Raw genomic sequence first — 24278 nt, forward strand, 5'->3', positions numbered from 1 at the left:
AAAGGCATGTCTAACTTTTTCCCATTATTACTTAGCAATTGTATCCAGAGAATTTCCATATAATACAGTGTTGTAATTACTAGACTGAATATTCCCGTCATCATTTGAAGCAAGCTAATTTGAACAAGGTTTTCTAGTTATGGCCTGTTTTAGGTTAGAAAAGTGACTTTCTTGATGGTGAATGGAATATAAATATTACATTTTTATATCATACAATATAAGTTTTGTTTGCTATTTCTATATTTTTTGTTATAGAGGGTTTTTTGTATTGATCTTTTTGCAATACTTTTATTTTTGTTTTAAATTCCTAAGAATATTAGCTGTCTTACATAATATGAATATGGACAGGGTTGTGGGAAGCATTATGAGGATAGATAGACAGACAGACAGACAGACAGACAAACAGATAAATAGGAGACACCCACCAGAATGAGTGAAAAAAAAATTTCTCACTTGGCAGTCCCAGCGAGGCATTATGCTGGTGTACTGTATGGTGTAAGGAAGCCTCAGTAGCGTTTCTTTACATCACCGCTGCTGAATAATTTGTTGGCTTATAGTACTCAGTGTTAGTGTGTCATAGAGATTTAAACTTTAAAAAAGAGGTTTATGATTTTAAATTTTAAAATAATTAAGAAATGTCACCTTGATAAAACTTCAGTTATCTAATAATTTTACCACTTAAAATCACCTTTGTCCAGAAGTATTTTATAATTGTGGTAATGTTTCAACTGGAGGAATTTAGCATCTTTTGAAGAAGAGGAAACATTTGCTCCTTGCCTACATTACAAATGTATAGATTAGTCATTCCACATTTTTCAAGGTTTTCCAGGTTCCTGTTTGTGTTAATTCTATCTGTACATTTTGAGCTCTGGTTTTTTAAACTCACCATTTATTTATAGCCTGTAGAAGGTCATGGAGGTTTTATTGCGCAAAGCCACTCTATTAGACTGAAGGCACCAGAAAAATAAATCCTAGTGCCAATTAAAAAAAAAAAGTTAATTATACTTTTCTTAAAAGATTTATCATGTTAACTAATACACGATACATTAACACTTTGTATGAATGTTTACTTTAATGCTTAAAAGATGAGTTTGCCATTTTTTAAGTCAAAGTTATTTCTTCACAGTCATTTTATATATTAATTTGCCCCATGAAATTCTGAAGTAAAGATTTTTTTATAAATTAAAAAAATACCTAGCTTGTTTTTGTGTTTCATAATATATTGTAAATCATAGGTCAAGAATCCCAACCTGAAAACAAAAGCCTTAAAATTTGCCACGTATTTCTATTTTTCAAGTCAAGAATGTTATTGAGTATTGATCCACATCTTGACATTGCACACATACTGCAGCCTTGCTGATCGTCTGCTTCCACAGCAACATTTCACTCCCAGGAGTGTAGTTTCATTTCAAAAAGTCTCCTGCAATTGTTACTGACATTATTTAATGTTGATGCCCAGATGTGAATTGCTCTCAGATCTATAGACAACTAGACAATAATTACTGAAAAATATAACACTTATAATCACAGTTTTTCACTGCTGTATATGTGATATTAATAATAAAATTTTATTTGAAATTGCTACAAAACACAACTCAGATTTACGTGATCATTTTATAGACTTCAGTAAATGTCTACCAAAAAGAAATAGTCAAAATTACTAATTAAATTTACATAGTCAAAAGCGTTTTCCTGAGGTTTTTCATATACCATATCCTCAGCAGGCATTATAGAATTTGATAATTGGTTTGTGGTGCCTTAGTCTGTTTCATTTTGGTTTGGCTCTATCACATAATCTACCTTTTGCATTTTTTCATTATTTTTGTATTGGTTATACACATGATGTCACATAAAGTGTATAATGTTGAGTGTTGATTCACCCTGTGAACTTAGTAATCAATGGGCAGGTGGCCTTGGTTCTTTCAAAACTCTAAAGGTTTTTACAAATCATGCCTTGCAGTGTAATCGTTTCAGTTAAGATTTATGTGTTTTTATACAAAGAGACTCTTATGTTAATGCTTCACCATCACTCACCACATAACAGCTCAGCCTCAGTCTTCTTTCTTAGGCTATGTAAAATAACAACACTGAAAGTAACAGGCGAAAAGTAGACTCTGTTTAAGGGAAGTCAACAATCATATGATTTGAGTGTGTATTTCTCCTTAAATAACTGTGTTTGTATGTGATTCAGTATGTGTGTCAGCATTACCTATAAAAAATGTGATTTGAATACACATGGCATAAGAAAAAAAGATGATTTGAGTAAGCATGTACTGCCAATTCAGGCTGAGGTTTTGAATGCATACTCAAATTGGATAATTTCAAGGCCCACTGACAGGTCTGCCTTTATATCAGACATACTGAACATTTTATTCAGAGCATCATTTGTTACAAGCTATGACAGAACATAACCGTTGAAGAAATGGAAAAGCAGAGAAAAAGTAAGACAATATTCAGCCAGAAGCTTAAGGCTTTTGTGTTTATCTTTGGATTCCTGTCCCATGACTTCCATTTTGCAAATTCAAGAAGGGGCTTTTATATAAAAAGCTACACTTTAGAACACAGTTTTATAGGGCAAATTATTATATATTATGATTGTGAATAAATAGTACAATACAATTTTGTTTTACAAAAAAATGAGAAATGTTGGCTCCAATTTGTGTTTTACAGTACAACAGTTGTGTTTTTCGTAAGTGCTTAAGAAAATGTTTGAACCACAAAAATAAATGAATAAACAAATAAAACAAATAAATAAATAAAAATGCAATATTAGTTACAGCTTATACCTAAGAAGTTTCAAGAATAAACTTGTGTATCCAACTGTTGTTGAACAATTAAAGGAATATTTATAAAAGTCAGAAGTGTACATAAAAAGCCTTTTTAACATAGCGTACAATTTTAAATTTATTTAATGAAAATTTTATCAATAGGGTGGGTGCCTGAAGTGTATAAGTGATTAGCTTTTCTTCAAATTAATTTTTAGGAGGTTGCCCTGTGCAAATATAATGCAAGGACTGAGGACATCGGTGTAGGATAGGTTGGTGCGATATGGAATGAATTTGATACACTTTATATAAAATAAATGCTTTGCTTCTTGTGAATGTATTTTGAAGGATGTAAAATATATAGTTAAATGGATTAAACTGGTGTCTAACGTATTTCTTGTTGAGGTGAATTATTTTAATAAAGGAGGAAATGGGGTAAACTGGGAAATAAGGTCTTGGTTAAGGCTGATGACTGTTATATTATACCAGTAATATAGTAATACCAGTAATATAGTATTATACCAGTAATATATACCACACTTGATTTAAGCATTCATAGTTTTCATAATCTTTCTGTGTACATTTATAATTCGTTTGCTCAGAGGTTGATGCACTTGCTGCTTCCTAAGCAGCTCCTCTTTTCTCCACCATAGACAGATAGATAGATAGATAGATGATGATTCGGCAGCCTGACAATTTTACACATCACCCAACTCTAACTGGCTGTTTTCACTCAGAGTCTGTATTGAATATTTAGTTTGGTATTGCTATTTTAGTTATTTGATTTTCTAAATACAGTAGCTGTGGATATTTCATGTAGAACGTTTCACTTCATTATTAAATTTAATTAAAAAAAAATCTTGAACCGTTATGAATCTGTTAACAAAGTTAAATGTAGGAAAAAGTCAAATATACAACTATATTACAAAGGGTATTAAAAGAATATTAAAATAAGAACTAAATAATTAATTTTAATGCTAAATTTTAGTATTGAGTATTTGTTTTTAATTCCATCTACAATGGAACCGAAAGTGAAGGTAAAGTTTCACTTGACTAGTTTCAATGGCTCTGTTTCAACCAAAATATCAGCTTCCACCTCACAATATCAGATGCCCCCGTAAAATGTTTTTCATGGCACTATCTCTGGTTAATTGTCCACTTAATGTTGGAACAGACAGAGAGTGAATAGACAGACAGTTTTGCCATTCAAAGATGCATTGTGTCTGTTGCTGGTGTCATAAACTTTAGCCCCACAAAATCCTAAATTGCACAAATCAGAAAATACATCTGCTGTTAGTGTTATGATTTAGCCATCCTTTGAATTTAGACCTGTGAGTTTACTTCATTAGTGAACAATTTTAGTTTCCTTGGAGTATTTATGTGAAATATTTATACGGTTTCAGAAAAAAATGTAATCTTCTGAAATGAAAGGCTACCACTTTGATATATTTCTGTAAAATCTATTAAAATACTATGACTTATTATAAATATATTGCAATACAACTTGTCACATTATCTGGTCAGTTTTGGCCTGTTTACCACTGTGAAGGTGCTTAAAACAAATTTATATCATATGTTTTTGAACAATCGTAGAATTTGCACAGGGCCAAAAGGAATTACTTTTGAAAAACACTAAATGAGATAACACTGATTAAATAAACAATGCTAATATTCCATTAGATAACAACATATATTATTACACCATGGAAATTTTCTAAATGAATTTGTGATATTATTCATCGTAAAAACCATATGGTTAATATTGATACTTGCTTAACTGACGTGTACTGCATGTATTTAACAAATGCACTTAAGCCTGTCTCAGGATCACAGGGGCTAGAATCTCTCCCAGAAGCATTGGGTGTAAGTTAGGAACTGCCATGCAAAGGACACTGTTTCATTGCTGGGCACAAATATGCAAACTCCCACACTTATAAAAACAATGTCAATTTTTGGAGTTAAGCAAAACCAGAGTTCCTTGACAAATTACCCTGGAAGACACTGGGAGACAGAGAGAGAAAAAAATAACAAAATTATCATGTAGTGGTGTTTCATTATGTTTGTGTCTTACTTACTTCTCAGAGAAAATTCATCTCTAAATACATCAGATGCTTTAATAGGCATATACAACATAGTAAGGTTTCCAATAAATTAAGGAAATTTGGCCTTGTTTCATATCCACTGCAGGTTCCTGTTTAGAATTCTGTGGTTTTGGGGTAGAGCTTGTCTTTCTGAAACACTGGATTGGAAAAAGGGGGTACAGATACATAGTTACATAAGTACCCTTTATATAAAATAACAATATTTAAATTTACTGACAACACACATAATTTGTTTTTTTAAGTCTTCTACTAGCAGTTTTGTTTTTACTTTAGACATTTTATTCATAAAACTTCCCAAGTTATATCAAAATACCTAGACAGTTATCTGACTTTTTGGTAAACTGTATGCATTTAATCTAATTTTCTAATATTCTAATTTTAAACGTGGACTTTTGTACTTCTTATTAAAACCTCATCTAGTATTTACTGAAATGTTAGAAATGAGGACCAGGTTTAAAAGCATACTAAATTGTTTGATTTAAAAAAAAAAACAAGAGAGGTGAAGGTTTATATTTTCATTAGAGATAATAAGCACATTTTGCCTCAGATTATGATCTAATTACTGTTGGTATGGTGTTTGTACAATCCAATAGTTTCTCTGTGAAGGAGAAAAATTTTAAAGATGTGCTTGTTAGGTGAGTTGGTGTCTCTTAATTTGTCTGGTGCGAGTGACACAGAGTGTCTGTGTAGGTTTGTCCTGCCATGGACAGGTTAATTGTCCAGGCCTGGTTTATGTGTCACGCCTGGTATAGGCCATGGATGCCTGTTACCTATACTTAAATTGAATATGTTCATTAAATGTATAAATGAGTGCAGCTACCTATTTATTATTTAAAACAAATTTTATTAGAAACAAACCTCAGTCTTTAAAGTTTGATTAAACACAATTTTAATAGGACTTGTGTTTCACAGTTCCTAAATAATGACCACAGACTGGTGGCAGTCACTCTAGTTCTGATGAAGTGCTTTAAAAGACCGCCACAGAAACACAAAGCAAAGAATATTCCAGAGAGTCATGATCACCTCCAGTTTACATTTCACCACAATTGGTCCACAGAGGATGCCATTTCACTTGCATTTTGTAACATTCTGACATACCTACTGTGGTGTATGGCCGGCTATTTATCCCAGCCAATACCCCCAAGCTGCCAGGTGGAGCCCTCCCTGCAGTATGGAGGTTCCCCGAAGACCAGCAGGGCATCATGGACATTGCAGTTTTTATACACAGCCCTGCTGGATGCCATGGGGGCCACTAGGTGACGCTGCAGGGAGGAACAACGGTTATTTACCCTACACCCCGGAAGTACGTCCGAGCCACATGGACAAGGGGAATGATGTGCTTCTGCGGTGAAGAAAAGGACTTTTTATCTGACCTATCGGACTATAAAAGGACTCTGGGAGGTCCCAGACGGCGAGCTGAGCTGGGTGGTAGGGTGGCAACACGTCTGGGAGTGTGGAGGATTGGTTTATTATTATTGTATTGTTGTTAATGAGTATAGTGGAGGAGAGGGTGCTTTGTACACTGTGGAAGATTAATAAAGTTAACTATTGGACTTTTATCTGGTGTCTGGAGTCTTGGACAGGGGTTCAAGGGACCGATAGCGCCACCTATCTGTCACAGTGGCGTAACCGGCAGGATACTCCAGCGTCTATTGCGGAGGACCTGTATCAAAAATTTCTGTGGGCAGAAAACAGACTCACCACAACATCGCCAGAACCTACCTTCACCAAGTCCGGAATGGGAAGAAAGTAGGGCAAACAGAGCGGTATCACCAGTGGGACAGCCATGTTTGTAATGGCCAACACTCGGGAGGAGTCACGGAACGACCTTACATGTCCGGAGAAACCTCCAGGGACCAACGATCGCTCTGAGGTACATGCCGGGAACGTGATCGATAACCCGTTTAAAGTAACACACTTTGTCCCGTGCATGTACCTTGGAGATGATCACCTGGAGGCTCCGCGGAAGAAAGGAGACTGTCCCAAAGACGATGGCACGAACCTGTTCGATTTTCTAGTTGCATGCCACAATATTCCTAAAATATGTGTTTTATGAGGTTATGCTATCTCATCTTCTCCCTGTTAAAAATAAGAACATTTTAAATAACACACGTTTTGCTAGCATTTTTAATGAAGATTACATTGTTAACAAGCTCTTGTAAAGCTGTTTCTTTTGTCTATAAATGTCGGTTTAAATTGCCCTGTGACAAATGCAGGAGGGGTGTCTGACAATGAGTATCACCTTTAAGAACATATTCAGTGTTAGTTTATGAGCTTATCTGGAGAGTTGCTCTTACATTTTCTGCAAAGTTGTGTTGATATACAATATGCTTAAATTATTCTGCATTCTGTTGCTTTCACTCATTTATCTTTATTTTCTTTCAGATTAATATAACATGGATAAGGCTAGTTTGGGAAAATCCTGTACATTTTTCTTGAAATCATGAATAAGCTGAGAATTGTTAAGTCTAAGAAACTCAAACATAAATATAACCCAGCCCGTCTTCCTAATGCTGCAGGCTAAGTGCTCCACCTAGTTACATGCCTGTTACAACAGATCATCATTTTCCTATTAATTTAGTGAAAAAGGTCTGGTTTGCTTCTTAAAATTAATAAACTTAGTGTAATTCAGTTCTTTATTAGCTTGGCATTCATTTAAGAATGTTGATGCAATATGTCTTTCATTGACTGTATAATGATTTACTATTAAGCATGTATTGAGTAGTCTGTTCATATTACATCAAGCTGATCAAGTGCAGTTATACACTTGTTATTTTTGGGTTATGTCTTTCTGTATCATAAAATTGAACAGACTCACTAGATCTTCTCAGTGTCAGAAAAGAGTAACAACATATACATATGAAAAATGCTCTGGAGTTGGAAGAAACAAAGAACCTGAGATTTTTGAGTTGAAGTAAAGTCATATTTAATTATCATATGTGGAATAGGAATAAAATTAAATTTCTGTCTATGTGCCTACATAAAACAAACAAAATAAATAGACATTAGAGAAGGGAGGTAGTGCAAGAGGTATAATAGAGAATTTATATATACAGTATAGTAGATACATGTGTGAATGTGGCCGTGAAAGACAAAGCCATATATGCAATATAAGATGTAGTATAAACAGGACATACGTATACTGTAGATGTAATAAGATATAAACAGTGGGAATGAAAAATCAGTCATGCATGTCACAACACCATTATGAATTTGGTGTTTGTAATATAGTATAAACAGGATCAGGCTACAGAAGAGATGCACAACTTATTGTATATAGTACAATAGAAGAGGTAATAATGCAAATGTCTGTAATTTCCTTTATTGACAGAGTGACAGTATTATTTGTGTAATGTTTCTCATCTCTTATAACAACATGGTTGTCTGTGGTTCTATGTCTGAAGTGAACTGTGTAGAAAATAATATTCCAATACCATATGTCAGAAAGTAAGAGTGTGAAGAGTGAATGAGGTGGGTGGCTGGAAACTGTGATGACACACTGACCCTTCTCTTGAAAGTAGATGGTTTGGCACTTTGGAAGGTTAGTGCCAATCATTTCTGATGCTGTTTTGACAGTCCTCAGCACAAGTTTCAATTTATGTATATTACTGAACTATACTGTGATGCATCCTGCAGGGATGCCCCCAGTAATATAGCGTTAACAGTAACGTTTTAGGCTGAGCAAGACTTTGCTCAGTAACACTTTTCTTCTGTTAACCTTTTCTAGCAACATGAATTATTAATGCCGTAATATGTGTTACATTATATTATCTTGTTATTAGTACAATACATGTGATGACCTTCTTCTCCCTTTTAACAATTAGATTTTTAAACATACACATTTCAAGCATTTGTAATTCAAAATTTAAACTATTAACAAGCTTTTGTAAAGCAGTTTCTTTTGTCAGAACATGGTTTAAATTGCAATGTGAAAAATGTAGCAGGGGTATCTGACAATGTGTATCACCTTTAATAACATATTCAGTGTCAGTTTATGACAATCAGCTTATATGGGATGTTGCTCTCACTATGATGTGTCCTGTCAGGATGCCCTTAATAATGCAGCAGTAACAGTTTACCCATAACCTAGCTCCCATCCTAAATCACTTTACCTGCCTGAGAAAGAACACTTGCTATTGTGCCTTTTGAGGATGCCACTGGAACAGAGAGTCCTTCTGTTAATATGAATGGTGGTGAAGCTGTCTCTGTTTTTCATGAAGTGATCTACAGTGAACTACTTTATCTTAGCTACATTCAGAGCAATGTTATTATCTTGACAACACAGTGACACCCTCAGTTGTCGTCTACTATGAGGCAAATCACTGTGGTGTTGTCTGCAGATGTCATGATAATGTTTTGACCATGCTTAGTTACATAGTTGTCTGTAAAAATATTTGTATGCTAGAGGGCTGAGGTAATAGAATTTCAGCACTTCAGACTGCAGAATCAGATTAGATGAGATGAATAAGAAAATGATAAGTCAAAAAATATATGATTGTGTTATCACTTAAAGTAATGGAGGAAAAGAATCATTCTTGTAAGGTGAAATTTAGTGCCAACTAAGATTAACTCCGATTTAAGAAGCTGTGTTCCATCCAGCATTTTATATCTTCAAGGCAGGTCATGTGCCAAGTAATCCCTGATGATCAACCAATTTAATACTGACAAAATGTGAGAATTATCTGCATAGAATATACTAACCAACCCCAAGTCTATGAATACTATAGCCAAAGGGGATACATGTTGTATATTCAGAAAAGCAGCGGATAAAAGGTAACTGAGGAACTCTTCATATCAATTGTGCAAAAGTTAACCTGCTTTTAACTAGACTGAGCAATTCTTTGACCAAATTTATCAAATGCTATGGTAATAAAAGTTAAAACTACTGATAAGCCCAGAGTCTGTTGCTATAAGTAAGCTATTAATTATTACAAGTAGGCAAGCTTCAATACTGTGAAACTACTTTAAATCATCAGGACTGAAGTGGTTCTTTAAACTAATTGCAAATTTAAACAGCATCAAGCTTAATGCCGCAACATGCTCATGATCTATGGAAAGAGAAGTATAAGCAAAATTGTTAAGATTGTCAGAGTTAAGGCTAAGTGCCAGAGTTACAGGAGCAATTTTAAAATCATCTGGCTTAGAGCTGATGGCTAATATGTGTTTATTATTGATAGATAGATAGATAGATAGAAATTCACATAATCCAGCAGCAGTATACTGATACAAAGAAACAATATTAAATTAAATAGTAATAAAAATGAAAAAAAATAAAAATAAAAAAACAGACAATAATTGAGTAATGTTAGCATTTACTTTTTTATTTATTATTTATTTATTATTATTTATAAATTTATTTTATTTATTTATTGTAGTGAAGGCCTGGTCTGTTACATGTGGACATTGCTTGATGGTGATGTGATCTAGCAACAAATTTGTATTTTAGAGAAAAAAATCACTGAAGGCTGAAGGTAAAATTAGGAAAAGTTTTCTATAGAGACATGTGAGAGAAGGAGTTTTTATGGATATTAATTAAATATAGTACTTTTTTTAGTTATCTGATTTTATTGTGTATTATTTGTTACATTCTTTAGTGAAAAAATCAGTAAGAGAATAAGGTACAGTTTGAAGTGTCTTATTAACTACAGAGAACAGAATCTGTAGCTTTGCATTGCAAATCACATTTAGCGCATCTCTGCAAGACCTTTGATGACTAGAGAATATCTGGGTATGCATTTTAAGGACATTCCTGCACCACACTCTCCCAGTGCTTCAGCCAGCTGCTGCTGGACACTTAACATATATTGCTCTATGTGTAAAGAGAACCATTTCATATAGTTCTGAGCAGACAGTGTATTTTTTAGTGGTCAATAAGATTTTTTGACTGGGGTTACCAAATCTGCCCGCAGTAAGGGATGTCTGAAGGAGGTTAGAAATTCAGGCAGTAAGGCTAGAGGGACAGAGATTTTAAAGACTTCTGTATGAAATTTAAGACTAGCAGGTAGGAACAAGGTTCAGTATGAAAATTGTAAAAAACAACTTTATGCTCTACAAGGCTCAAACCAATGCTATGAGTGTTGCCAACACATTGGCCAGATGTGCTATCCAGGTTTAATACATTACTGGAAGGGTAAATAGCAAAGTGCTGGTGCAGGTTAAGATAGTCAAGCATGAATATAAATTCTTTGGTGAGTTTACAATTAGGAACATCAAATTAGAACTGAAATTAGCAAGCTGAATAATAGTTTGAAAAAGAGTGTTTTTAACGGAGCCAGTAATTCATCTAGATCACCTAAGAAAGCCACAGTTTGTCTTGAAGAGTGAAAAGGAACAATATTTAATGGGAGATTATTAATTTCAGAGCCATACATGTAAAAAATAATGGACAGTCATTTAGTATTTATTATATATTCAAGTCAGATCTAACAGTTACACCTGGAACCCTGAAGTGCGAGCAAAATTGAAATAAACATAATTGGATGATATTACCTCATTCTGAGATGTAAAATTGTTGACTTTTTCTATGTCGAGATATGATCATGTGACTGGTCCTTACTTTAATATCTGATAGTATATGCAAATGACCTAAATACACCACAGATAGGAAACTGTACAAAAATAGGTGTTTTATTTATTTTATGCATTTTCTAATCCTGCTTTATCTAGAGCAAGGTCAGTGAAAAGTCTCAGAATTTTGAAAGTTATTACAATGTGCTATAGTGTAACTAACAGTATTGATAAAAATGTTTATTTTTTATTTTGTAAAATTGGTCATTTAATATTGAAGTTCTGACATTCAACTCCTCTATGTAGAAGAATTTGGCATTTCCTCAGTGTGTGTAACACTCAATTTCTTATTGAAATTGCTTTGGCTTTGGCAGATGCCATTCTATACAATGTATACAGTATAAGTAAGAAACTAAAACATATGTAAGACGACCAGAGTTGGTTAAGAGTATAAAATGAAATAAGGATAAGCCTTACATAACTTCACTATAGTATTGAGGTGTAAATTTGAAATTTAACACTATATGCTAACCTACATTTTTACTCTCTAGCTCTTGGTAAGTGCATGTTTTATTGCTGTTATCTCACATATTTTTTATATTTTTTCTTAAAGGAACATACATCTTCAGCAGCAAAAAATGTCAGCTTTGTAGTGAACAACAACCGCAGCCAGAGCTCCAGTCCTTTGCGCAGTCCAGTTCTCAGTCCTGCTGTGGTAAGTGTTCATGCTAAATATAAGTTGAATATCTTGGTAAAATATGTCCACATGTACTCGTGACATTTTCTTGGTTGTAATTGAATGTGATCCATTAAACAGCTTTATTTTTTTCACTAAGTATAATTAAAAAAAAGAAAGGAGGAACATGGGGAGGTGTGGTGCTATATGTGAAAAATAATATTCAGGCCCATATCTTCAAGATGGATGAAGGAAACATGTCAGCGAGCTAGTAAGGAAGAAAGACAGAGATCTGGTTATTGGAGTATGCTACAGGCCACAAAATTCTGAAAGATTAAATAATAGTATATTATTTAATCAAATAAGACATGTACAACAAAAAGGACGTAGTGGTCATGCGTGATTATAACTTTCCAAACTTTTATTGGGTAGTCCTAGTCGGGAATACAAAAGAGAAAACTTAAATTGTGCGGATGACAAATGACTGTTTTTTCATTCAGTTTGTCTCAATCCCAAAACGTGATGATTACCTTAAGATTACCTTAAAAAACACACAAATGTATACCAAAATGAAGACTTGAGGAAAGCAGACTTTATGTGGATGAGGATATATCAACAAAACATAGAATGGGTAAGCAAAAACTCTGCAACTGTAAATGATAGCGCATGTCACTTCAGAGATCTTCTTAACTAGGCCCAAAATATGTTTTTTCCAAAAACCAATAAAACAGAAAAGCTAAAAAAATTGCCAAAATAGATAAATAGGAGCATTATTAAAAAATTAAAACTGAAAAAAGCAGTATACAAGAAATTTTAAAAAAGCCAGATAATTCTGATTTAGAAGAATACCAGACGCTACAGGAAGAGATCAAAAAAGCATTTGAAACATCTAAAGAAAAAATTGCTAGTGAAGCCAAAACAAAGAGCAGCATTTTTTTTCAGTATTACTTTAATAAAAAGATGATAAAAGATAATTTAAGAAGTAATAGGGACACAAGTGGAGAAATCATTAAAATGAGAAAGAAATGAACAAAACATTTTAGTATTTCTAAAGGAAGAAACAAATGGAAAGTCTCATGCAAAAGTAAAAACAAACTCTGAGTTCATACATTTTAAAATAGAAGAGTGATTTGCTTCAAGCCCTCGATACGTTGTAGACTAATAAAACCCCTGGACCTGATAGGATTGAAAGAAATGAAAGATATCATCTACATATCTGTACCTCTTCTTTATTAAGTATTATTTGAACATGTAATAGTAAATACAATAGTATATTCCTGAAAAAGCATTAGTTAGAACTTTATTACCTTTGCTTTGTTATTGTGACTGTTTATTCAAATATACCAAAGACTTAGAATAAAGTTATTTTTTTCAAACTAATTTTTTAATGTAGGTAAAGGATACAGTGGCCTTGTTATTTTGAGTACCATTTCTTGTTGTTATGTTGTTGTTATATATAAATTGCAAAATACTTTTTTAAATTGAAAATACAATATAGTTTTAATTGTCAGAGGAATTCTTTCGTTTGAAAGTTATAATCATTGTATAGAACTATCTTGAAGAATGACATAATTGTTTAATATTCCAGGCATTTCAATGGTAAATAGGAAAGGCATGTCTAACTTTTTCCCATTATTACTTAGCAATTGTATCCAGAGCATTTCCATATAATACAGTGTTGTAATTACTAGACTGAATATTCCCGTCATCATTTGAAGCAAGCTAATTTGAACAAGGTTTTCTAGTTATGGCCTGTTTTAGGTTAGAAAAGTGACTTTCTTGATGGTGAATGGAATATAAATATTACATTTTTATATCATACAATATAAGTTTTGTTTGCTATTTCTATATTTTTTGTTATAGAGGGTTTTTTGTATTGATCTTTTTGCAATGCTTTTATTTTTGTTTTAAATTCCTACGAATATTAGCTGTCTTACATAATATGAATATGGACAGGGTTGTGGGAAGCATCTTGAGGATAGACAGACAGACAGACAGACAGACAGACAGACAGACAGACAGATAGATAGATAGATAGATAGATAGATAGATAGATAGATAGATAGAAGACACCCACCAGAATGACTGAAAGAAAATTTCTCACTTGGCAGTCCCAGCGAGGCAATATGCTGGTGTACTGTATGGTGTAAGGAAGCCTCAGTAGCATTTCTTGACATCACTTCTGCTGTTTGTTGGCTTAAAGTACTCTGTGTTAGTGTGTCATAGAGATTTAAACATTAGAAAAGAGGTTTATAAATTTAAATTTTAAAATAATTAAGAAATGTCACTTTGATAAAACTTCAGTTATCTAATAATTTTATCATTTAAAATCACCTTTGTCCAGAAGTATTTTATAATTGTGGTAATGTTTCAACTGGAGGAATTTAGCATCTTTTGAAGAAGAGGAAACATTTGCTCCTTGCCTACATTACAAATGTATAGATTAGTCATTCCACATTTTTCCAGGTTTAGAGAGGGAGATTCTTCACTCCTGTTTATGTTAATTCTATCTGTACATTTTGAGCTCTGGTTTTTTAAACTCACCATTTATTTATAGCCTGTAGAAGGTCATGGAGGTTTTATTGTGCAAAGCCACTCTATTAGACTGAAGGCACCAGAAAAATAAATCCTGGTGCCAATTAAAAAAAAAAAGAAGTTAATTATATTTTTCTTAAAAGATTTTTCATGTTAACTAATACACGATACATTAACACTTTGTATGAATGTTTACTTTAATGCTTAAAAGATGAGTTTGCCATTTTTTAAGTCAAAGTTATTTCTTCACAGTCATTGTACAGTATATATTAATTTGCTCCATGAAATTCTGAAGTAAAGATTTTTTTATACATTAAAAAAAATACCTAGCTTGTTTTTGTGTTTCATAATATACTGTAAATCATAGGTTAAGAATCCCAACCTGAAAACAAAAGCCTTAAAATTGACCATGTATTTCTATTTTTCAAGCCAAGAATGCTATTGAGTATTGATCCACATCTTGACATTGCACACATACTGCAGCCTTGCTGATTCTCTGCTTCCACAGCAACCTTTCACTCCCAGGAGTGTGGTTTCATTTCAAAAAGTCTCCTGCAATTGTTTCTGACATTATTTAATGTTGATGCCCAGATGTGAATTGCTCTCAGATCTATAGACAACTAGACAATAATTACTCAAAAATATAACACTTGTAATCACAGTTTTTCACTATCTGTGATATTAATAATAAAAGTTTATTTGAAATTGCTACAAAACACAACTCAGATTTACGTGATCATTTTATAGACTTGAGAAAATGTCTAATGTTGAGTGTTGATTCACCCTGTGAACTTAGTAATCAATGGGCAGGTGGCCTTGGTTCTTTCAAAACTCTAAGGGCTCATTTATACTTCACGCGACGCGACGCATGCTGCAGCGGACGCTCCTGCTACGCAAGCGTTGAAGTGTTTATACTTGCGCGCGTTCTTTACGTAAATCTGGAGGAGTCCACCAGGTGGCAGTGTGAGATATTATCACGGTGAGAACATGTTTGGCTTCTCTGTGTTGTGAATCGCCTAAAACACCTATTAAATTCCGATAACACCTTACCGCAATATCTGTGAAAAGGATGTTTATTGATTAAATCCATCAATCCAGGGATGTGTCCATTCCAACAAGCATTGGGCACGACTGAGAAACAATCCCTGGACGAGGTCTCCGCTCATCGCAAGGTGAATACAAGCACACATACACTAGCGTCATTTTAGCGGCACCAAATCCCCAAATCTGCTTATCTTTGGAAGGAAACCGGAGCACAGTGTGGAATATAAGCAGGAAATACCAGCAACGTAACTCCCTGGGAGACAGCAGTGCTATTGCTCCGCCACCATGTCACCCCCTTGTGTGTAATTATTAACAGTATTCATTATTTAAATGAAATTATATGTAAAATGTAACATGCACACTTTAATGCATTTCATCATGAAAGTGATATCAAGTATGAATCTGAAGATTCTAAATGTGCAGAGAGTTGGAATATCATACATTTAATTTGTTCAGTGTGGTGATCTTTTGCTGCTTGCCGCAGCTGTCAGGTCCAAGAAGCTCGTAGCGATTAAAAACTGGGATGACGTTTACGACGGTCTGCTTTAATGATAAAGTAAACTACAAGGTTAAAGTGGACAATTCGAGATTAAAGCCGAAATTTCCACTTTAATCACAAAATGCACATTTTCACCGTGTCCTTTATTTTTTTTCTCAGTGGTTCAAATATAACGCTATACATTATGTTGCTGTTGTTAAGCTGTAAAAATAAAAAAAATTAAAAAAGACGACACAAAAGATGATATGTGAGACTTTTAAAATGTATTGTGTCATTACATTCGGGAACTATCTACATGTGACAGAAAGCCTCTATGCCGATCCACGGTGAAGCAAAATGCTGACATACAAATGTATTCGTGGTGCTTTTATATTCAAGCGTCGCATATTCCCGATCGTAATGACACGATACATTTTAAAAGTCTCAGTGCCGTCTATTTTTTTTTTGCAACTTCACATCGGCAACACAATGTATAGAGCTGTATTTGAGCCACTGAGAAAAAAATAAAAGACACGGTGAAAATGTGTATTTTGTGATTAAAGTGGAAATTTCGGCTTTAATCTCGAAATGTCCACTTTAACCTCGTAGTTTACTTTATCATTAAAGCAGACCGTCGTAAACATCATCCCAGTTTTTAATCGCTACGAGCTTCTCGGACCTGACAGCAGGTAAAGTAAAAAAATAAAAAATAGACGGCACAAAAGATGGTATGTGAGACTTTTAAAATGTATCGTGTCATTACGATCGGGAATATGCGGCGCTTGAATATAAAAGCACCACGAATGCATCTGTATGTCGGCATTTTGCTTCAACACTTTGAACCATTCATCAAACAGCAAAGCGCGCACATCGATCCCCGAAGGATCTCCATAGAGGCTTGCTGTCACATGTAGATAGTAAACAGAGACTCTGACGTCACGTTACGACTTTTAGCACACTGCGCCCCCCGACTTTTTGCTGGTACTGCAACTCGCGCACGCGTCACGTTAATTTCTGAGAACCTGCTCAGAGGACACGTGAAATGAACGCTGGGAACGCGTGGCAGCCATGATGCGGACGCGTACGCGTTCTGAGCGTGAAGTATAAATGAGCCCTTAAGGTTTTTAAAAATCATGCCTTGCAGTGTAATCGGTTCAGTTAAGACAGGGGTGTCAAACTCCAGTCTTGGAGGGCCGCAGTGGCTGCAGGTTTTCATTCTAACCATCTTCTTAATTTGTGACCAGTTTTTGATGCTCATTAATTAGCTTGACTCTGGCCCCTTAGTTGTTTTTTCCTTAATTAGAAGCCAGACAACAATGAGACATAAAACAAGCAGGACATGACCAGCTCACCTGTACCCATCAAACAAAATCTGAAAATAAAGATGAAGGTTGCCGTAAAGTTGATCCCTCAGGTTACCAAAACATTTTAGGAGTTCTTAGAAAAAAACAGAATATCAGCAGTTTTGGAAATGTCTGCTGTGGCAAAAAGAGAGCAGCAACAAGCCATGGAATTGAATAACGAGTTTAATTAACAGCAAACATCAGCTTCTCATTAAGGAACTGGCTCGTTTCATGTCTCATTTCTGTTTGGCTGTCATTTAATGAAGAAAAGAGTCAATTCAGAAGACTTAATCCTTAAAAACAGGGCTTTTAAAATAGAGGGAAAAGAAGTTAATTAGCAATGAAAACTGGACACTAATTAGGAAAAGGGTTAGAAAGAAAACCTGCACCCACTGCGGCCCTCCAGGCCTGGAGTTTGACACCCGTGAGTTAAGATTTATGTGTTTTTATACAAAGAGACTCTTATGTTAATGCTTCACCATCACTCACCACATAACAGCTCAGCCTCAGTCTTCTTTCTTAGGCTATGTAAAATAACAACACTGAAAGTAACAGGCGAAAAGTAGACTCTGTTTAAGGGAAGTCAACAATCATATGATTTGAGTGTGTATTTCTCCTTAAATAACTGTGTTTGTATGTGATTCAGTATGTGTGTCAGCATTACCTATAAAAAATGTGATTTGAATACACATGGCATAAGAAAAAAAGATGATTTGAGTAAGCATGTACTGCCAATTCAGGCTGAGGTTTTGAATGCATACTCAAATTGGATAATTTCAAGGCCCACTGACAGGTCTGCCTTTATATCAGACATACTGAACATTTTATTCAGAGCATCATTTGTTACAAGCTATGACAGAACATAACCGTTGAAGAAATGGAAAAGCAGAGAAAAAGTAAGACAATATTCAGCCAGAAGCTTAAGGCTTTTGTGTTTATCTTTGGATTCCTGTCCCATGACTTCCATTTTGCAAATTCAAGAAGGGGCTTTTATATAAAAAGCTACACTTTAGAACACAGTTTCATAGGGCAAATTATTATATATTATGATTGTGAATAAATAGTCCAATGCAATTTTGTTTTACAAAAAAATGAAAAATGTTGGCTCCAATTTGTGTTTTACAGTACAACAGTTGTGTTTTTCGTAAGTGCTTAAGAAAATGTTTGAACCACAAAAATAAATGAATAAACAAATAAAACAAATAAATAAATAAAAATGCAATATTAGTTACAGCTTATACCTAAGAAGTTTCAAGAATAAACTTGTGTATCCAACTGTTGTTGAACAATTAAAGGAATATTTATAAAAGTCAGAAGTGTACATAAAAAGCCTTTTTAACATAGCGTACAATTTTAAATTTATTTAATGAAAATTTTATTAATAGGGTGGGTGCCTGAAGTGTATAAGTGATTAGCTTTTCTTCAAATTAATTTTTAGGAGGTTGCCCTGTGCAAATATAATGCAAGGACTGAGGACATCGGTGTAGGATAGGTTGGTGCGATATGGAATGAATTTGATACACTTTATATAAAATAAATGCTTTGCTTCTTGTGAATATATTTTGAAGGATGTAAAATATATAGTTAAATGTATTAAACTGGTGTCTAATGTATTTCTTGTTGAGGTGAATTATTTTAATAAAGGAGGAAATGGGGTAAACTGGGAAATAAGGTCTTGGTTAAGGCTGATGACTGTTATATTATACCAGTAATATAGTAATACCAGTAATATAGTATTATACCAGTAATATATACCACACTTGATTTAAGCATTCATAGTTTTCATAATCTTTCTGTGTACATTTATAATTCGTTTGCTCAGAGGTTGATGCACTTGCTGCTTCCTAAGCAGCTCCTCTTTTCTCCACCATAGACAGATAGATAGATAGATAGATGATGATTCGGCAGCCTGACAATTTTACACATCACCCAACTCTAACTGGCTGTTTTCACTCAGAGTCTGTATTGAATATTTAGTTTGGTATTGCTATTTTAGTTATTTGATTTTCTAAATACAGTAGCTGTGGATATTTCATGTAGAACGTTTCACTTCATTATTAAATTTAATTAAAAAAAAATCTTGAACCTTTATGAATCTGTTAACAAAGTTAAATGTAGGAAAAAGTCAAATATACAACTATATTACATTCTGTATGAGCAAAGGATATTAACAGAATATTAAAATAAGAACTAAATAATTAATTTTAATGCTAAATTTTAGTATTTGTTTTTAATTCCATCTACAATGGAACCGAAAGTGAAGGTAAAGTTTCACTTGACTAGTTTCAATGGCTCTGTTTCAACCAAAATATCAGCTTCCACCTCACAATATCAGATGCCCCTGTAAAATGTTTTTCATGGCACTATCTCTGGTTAATTGTCCACTTAATGTTGGAACAGACAGAGAGTGAATAGACAGACAGTTTTGCCATTCAAAGATGCATTGTGTCTGTTGCTGGTGTCATAAACTTTAGCCCCACAAAATCCTGAATTGCACAAATCAGAAAATACATCTGCTGTTAGTGTTATGATTTAGCCATCCTTTGAATTTAGACCTGTGAGTTTACTTCATTAGTGAACAATTTTAGTTTCCTTGGAGTATTTATGTGAAATATTTATACGGTTTCAGAAAAAAATGTAATCTTCTGAAATGAAAGGCTACCACTTTGATATATTTCTGTAAAATCTATTAAAATACTATGACTTATTATAAATATATTGCAATATAACTTGTCACATTATCTGGTCAGTTTTGGCCTGTTTACCACTGTGAAGGTGCTTAAAACAAATTTATATTATGTTTTTGAACAATCGTAGAATTTGCACAGGGCCAAAAGGAATTACTTTTGAAAAACACTAAATGAGATAACACTGATTAAAAAGACAATGCTAATATTCCATTAGATAACAACATATATTATTACACCATGGAAATTTTCTAAATGAATTTGTGATATTATTCATCGTAAAAACCATATGGTTAATATTGATACTTGCTTAAACGTGGACTTTTGTACTTCTTATTAAAACCTCATCTAGTATTTACTGAAATGTGAGAAATGAGGACCAGGTTTAAAAGCATACTAAATTGTTTGATTTTTTAAAAAAACAAGAGAGGTGAAGGTTTATATTTTCATTAGAGATAATAAGCACATTTTGCCTCAGATTATGATCTAATTACTGTTGGTATGGTGTTTGTACAATCCAATAGTTTCTCTGTGAAGGAGAAACATTTTAAAGATGTGCTTGTTAGGTGAGTTGGTGTCTCTTAATTTGTCTGGTGCGAGTGACACAGAGTGTCTGTGTAGGTTTGTCCTGCCATGGACAGGTTAATTGTCCAGGCCTGGTTTATGTGTCACGCCTGGTATAGGCCATGGATGCCTGTTACCTATACTTAAATTGAATATGTTCATTAAATGTATAAATGAGTGCAGCTACCTATTTACTATTTAAAACAAATTTTATTAAAAACAAACCTCAGTCTTTAAAGTTTGATTAAACACAACTTTTATAGGACTTGTGTTTCACAGTTCCTAAATAATGACCACAGACTGGTGGCAGTCACTCAAGTTCTGATGAAGTGCTTTAAAACACCGCCGCAGAAACACAAAACAAAGAATATTCCAGAGAGTCATGATCACCTCCAGTTTACATTTCACCACAATTGGTCCACAGAGGAAGCCACTTCACTTGCATTTTGTAACATCCTGACATACCTACGTAAAACAAGCTGCTATTTCAGAGTTTAGTTTATAGACTACAGCTCAGCATTTAACACTGTTGCACCATCAAAACTGATTGTCAAATACCTAAATTTAGAACTTAGTGACACCCTATGCAATTGGCAAATGGACTTGTTAGCCCACAGACCTCAGCAAATGTGGATTGGCAGAATGACTTTCTCCATATCAAGGCTCAAAATAGCACTACATAGGATAGTGTGCTGAGCCCCTTCTGTACTTCTTTACCTCTGACTTAGTGGTCAGACAGCTCCAATGTCATCATTAAATTTGCTGTGAAACCTTCATTATAAGCCTGATCAACAACAATGATGAGACAGTTTACAGGCAAGACGTCTACCTGCTTACTCGGTGGTGCCAGGACAACAACCTCACACTTAATGTCACCAAAACCAAGGATTTGGTCATTAACTTCAGAAAGCAGAAGGCAGACCACACGTCTGTCAGATGGGATACTGTTAAGAGGGTGAGCAGCTTTACATTTCCTGGAATAAATGCCACAGACAAACTGAAGTACAAAACACATTTCATCTCTTGTCAAAAATGTTCACCAGTGCCTCTAATTCCCCAGACATTTGAGGACAGTTCATATTTCTCGATCTGTTCTCACAAATATCTACAAGTGTGCATTGGGTCATATCCTCACTGGGTGTAACATGTCCTGGTATCACCCTGTTTGGCTCAAGAATCTAAAACACTAAAGAAAGTAATAAAGGTGGCAAAAAAACACTGAACTGCCTTACCTTCAGGACATGTACAGTACAACACTTGCAGCCTTGGAATGATAAACAGCATATTTAAAGACCTCTGTCATCCTTCATAGTTGCTTTTCTCATTTCTTTCTCCTGGCAAATGTTACAGGGGCATTGACATTTAGATTTAGGGATAGTTTCTACCCACACTATTTATTTTTAAATTTATTTTGCTCCATCTTAATTTTGTAACCCATTTATCCAGTTTAGAGTCACTAGAAAGTGGTGCCTGTCCTGGAATACCTAGTGCTTAAGTCACATATCATCCCTTGATAGTGCAACAGTCCATCACAGAGTACACCAAAGGAAACATCTATGCTTACTCAAACTGACACAATTTACAACTGCCAGTTAACCTAACATGCGTCTTTCAAAGCTGAGCAAAATATATTTGAGTACCTGATGAATACTGCATATTGACACAGGGAAAAAGTGTAGATTTCACATAGTGGTTGGGCCTGGGATTCATTTCCTTAAGGGCTGAGTCTGCAAGGCCATCCACTGTATATGTGCTGTCTGATTACTTTATTAGCAAAATAATTAAAAAAACACCATGCCCACTTTGTCCCTGTATTGGAATAACAACTCGGGAAAATGAATGAAGGCATTAATATGTTTAACAACAGTATGGGAATAGTCTAGGATGGTTCACTTTTAGTAAAAAATAAATGTGTTCTCCCTGTATTTGTTTGTGTTTAATCACAATTTAAACTTGAACTATTACAACAGTTTGCAACATAAAATTACAACAGTGAAGTTGGCTACCTTTTCAGACTGACTTTCTTTCTTGGACCTATTGAATTGTTAAGTGTAGTTGTAAAATTAATAAATAGATATTGTACAATTTTACACATCACATTTAGTGACATTTTTCAGACAAAAAGCAACCCTTGCTAACCCAGAAATACCTTACAGAATATATGGTAACTAACATAGCGTGTCATCTATGTGGCATAATCTGTGTTTTTTTTTTTAAATTACTTCTCACAGTGCAAATAAGTATCGTCAGAATGATTCACAAATCAAAATTGATATCTTGTGAGTATAGATCTGGACCTTTAGTTTAGGTCTGCTTCCTTCCTTTTGCACATTGCTATAGGAAGAGAATTTTAGGTTCAGAATGCATGAATCATATAGAGCCAATAGACTGTGGGATTTGCTAGTTCCAGTGAAATTGCAAGGTACTTTGTGTTTTGCATAGACTTTTGTATCTGAGGTATTCAGCAAGCTGTTGCCTAAGGGTCCTGCAGATGTGAGTATCTTTTATGCATTTTATATGCTCATAAAACCTGACACACATTTATAGTTTGCCATGGGCGTTCTGATCAGGTATACAACCCACAGCCTTTCAAAGCCTACAGCACTTATATATAGTGTCAGTTTGCTTCAGTGACAAGAAAATGCTTAATTCTTTGTACACTTCTGTAATCTCAGATATTCTTCCTTTCTTAAGTGCCGACAGAGAGTTGAGTTATTATAGTTGGATTTAAAAAAAAAAAAAACGTTATATCTATCTATTGATTGTTTAATATTCTGTATCAAATCTGCAATATTGTATTTCATAAAATAATTTACAATATTTAACAAGTTATATGTAACAGCTTTATCTAATACAGAAATCACAACCAAAAACAATTAATTGGATTTGATTTCGGAACTCCTTCACTTTTACTCTTGTACCATTAAATGAAAGAGTGCAGGGAAATATAAATAAGAAAGTGAATGTGCAGGGAAATATTGATAAGAAAGTGAAAAGACACATCATAAATTTCTTTAAGGAGAAATTCAAGCTTGAGAATATTAAATTACTTTATTGGTAGTCCTCTACTGCCTAAAATCAGCTTAAACTGAAAAAACTACAAAGAAACTTAACTAATCTAAGAGAAGAAAAGTGCAATGAGGTGACAGAGTAAAGTAATTGACAGGATTTATTTAAGAGATGCGAAAAATAGGATGTATGCAAAAATAAGCAGACAGAGAGCAAGAATATACATAATAGGTCAATCTTATTTAATGAATCCGTAAGGTCAAATAAATCAAACATTTAATATCAGTGACTTATCCAGGGATCTTTAGTTAAGAGTTTAATTCTTTGACAGTTGACATCTAAACAGCATAAATTTGCATTTTTGCTCCAGACTTCTTCTGGTTTTCACATACATTAAATTACAAATTACACAAAGTAGGAAGGTATTGATTAACCCCTAATACCAGAGTGTTGATAACAGGAGGTTGATATCCATAAGTTAACCTATGAAGTTGTGCAAATCATTCTAGCTGAGTTGCTCACTGTTAAACATTGTAGTCATCCAATTTAAATGTTTTCCTAAAAGTAG

At 34.0% G+C, this 24278-nt stretch overlaps 1 protein-coding gene across 2 annotated transcripts in view; it reads left to right on the plus strand.

Moving 5' to 3' along the window:
• The window catches only part of pof1b (POF1B actin binding protein), a 66581-nt gene that overhangs the window by 13385 nt on the left and 28918 nt on the right, over positions 1 to 24278 (plus strand). For both annotated transcript variants that reach the window (XM_039765936.1, XM_039765935.1), the window contains exon 3: positions 11988 to 12089. In XM_039765936.1, coding sequence (XP_039621870.1) covers positions 11988 to 12089 — 102 coding nt within the window. The remainder of the gene's footprint in view (positions 1 to 11987; positions 12090 to 24278) is intronic.

This window comes from Polypterus senegalus, chromosome 10 (assembly GCF_016835505.1).
Source record: "Polypterus senegalus isolate Bchr_013 chromosome 10, ASM1683550v1, whole genome shotgun sequence".
Taxonomy (NCBI): domain Eukaryota; kingdom Metazoa; phylum Chordata; class Cladistia; order Polypteriformes; family Polypteridae; genus Polypterus; species Polypterus senegalus.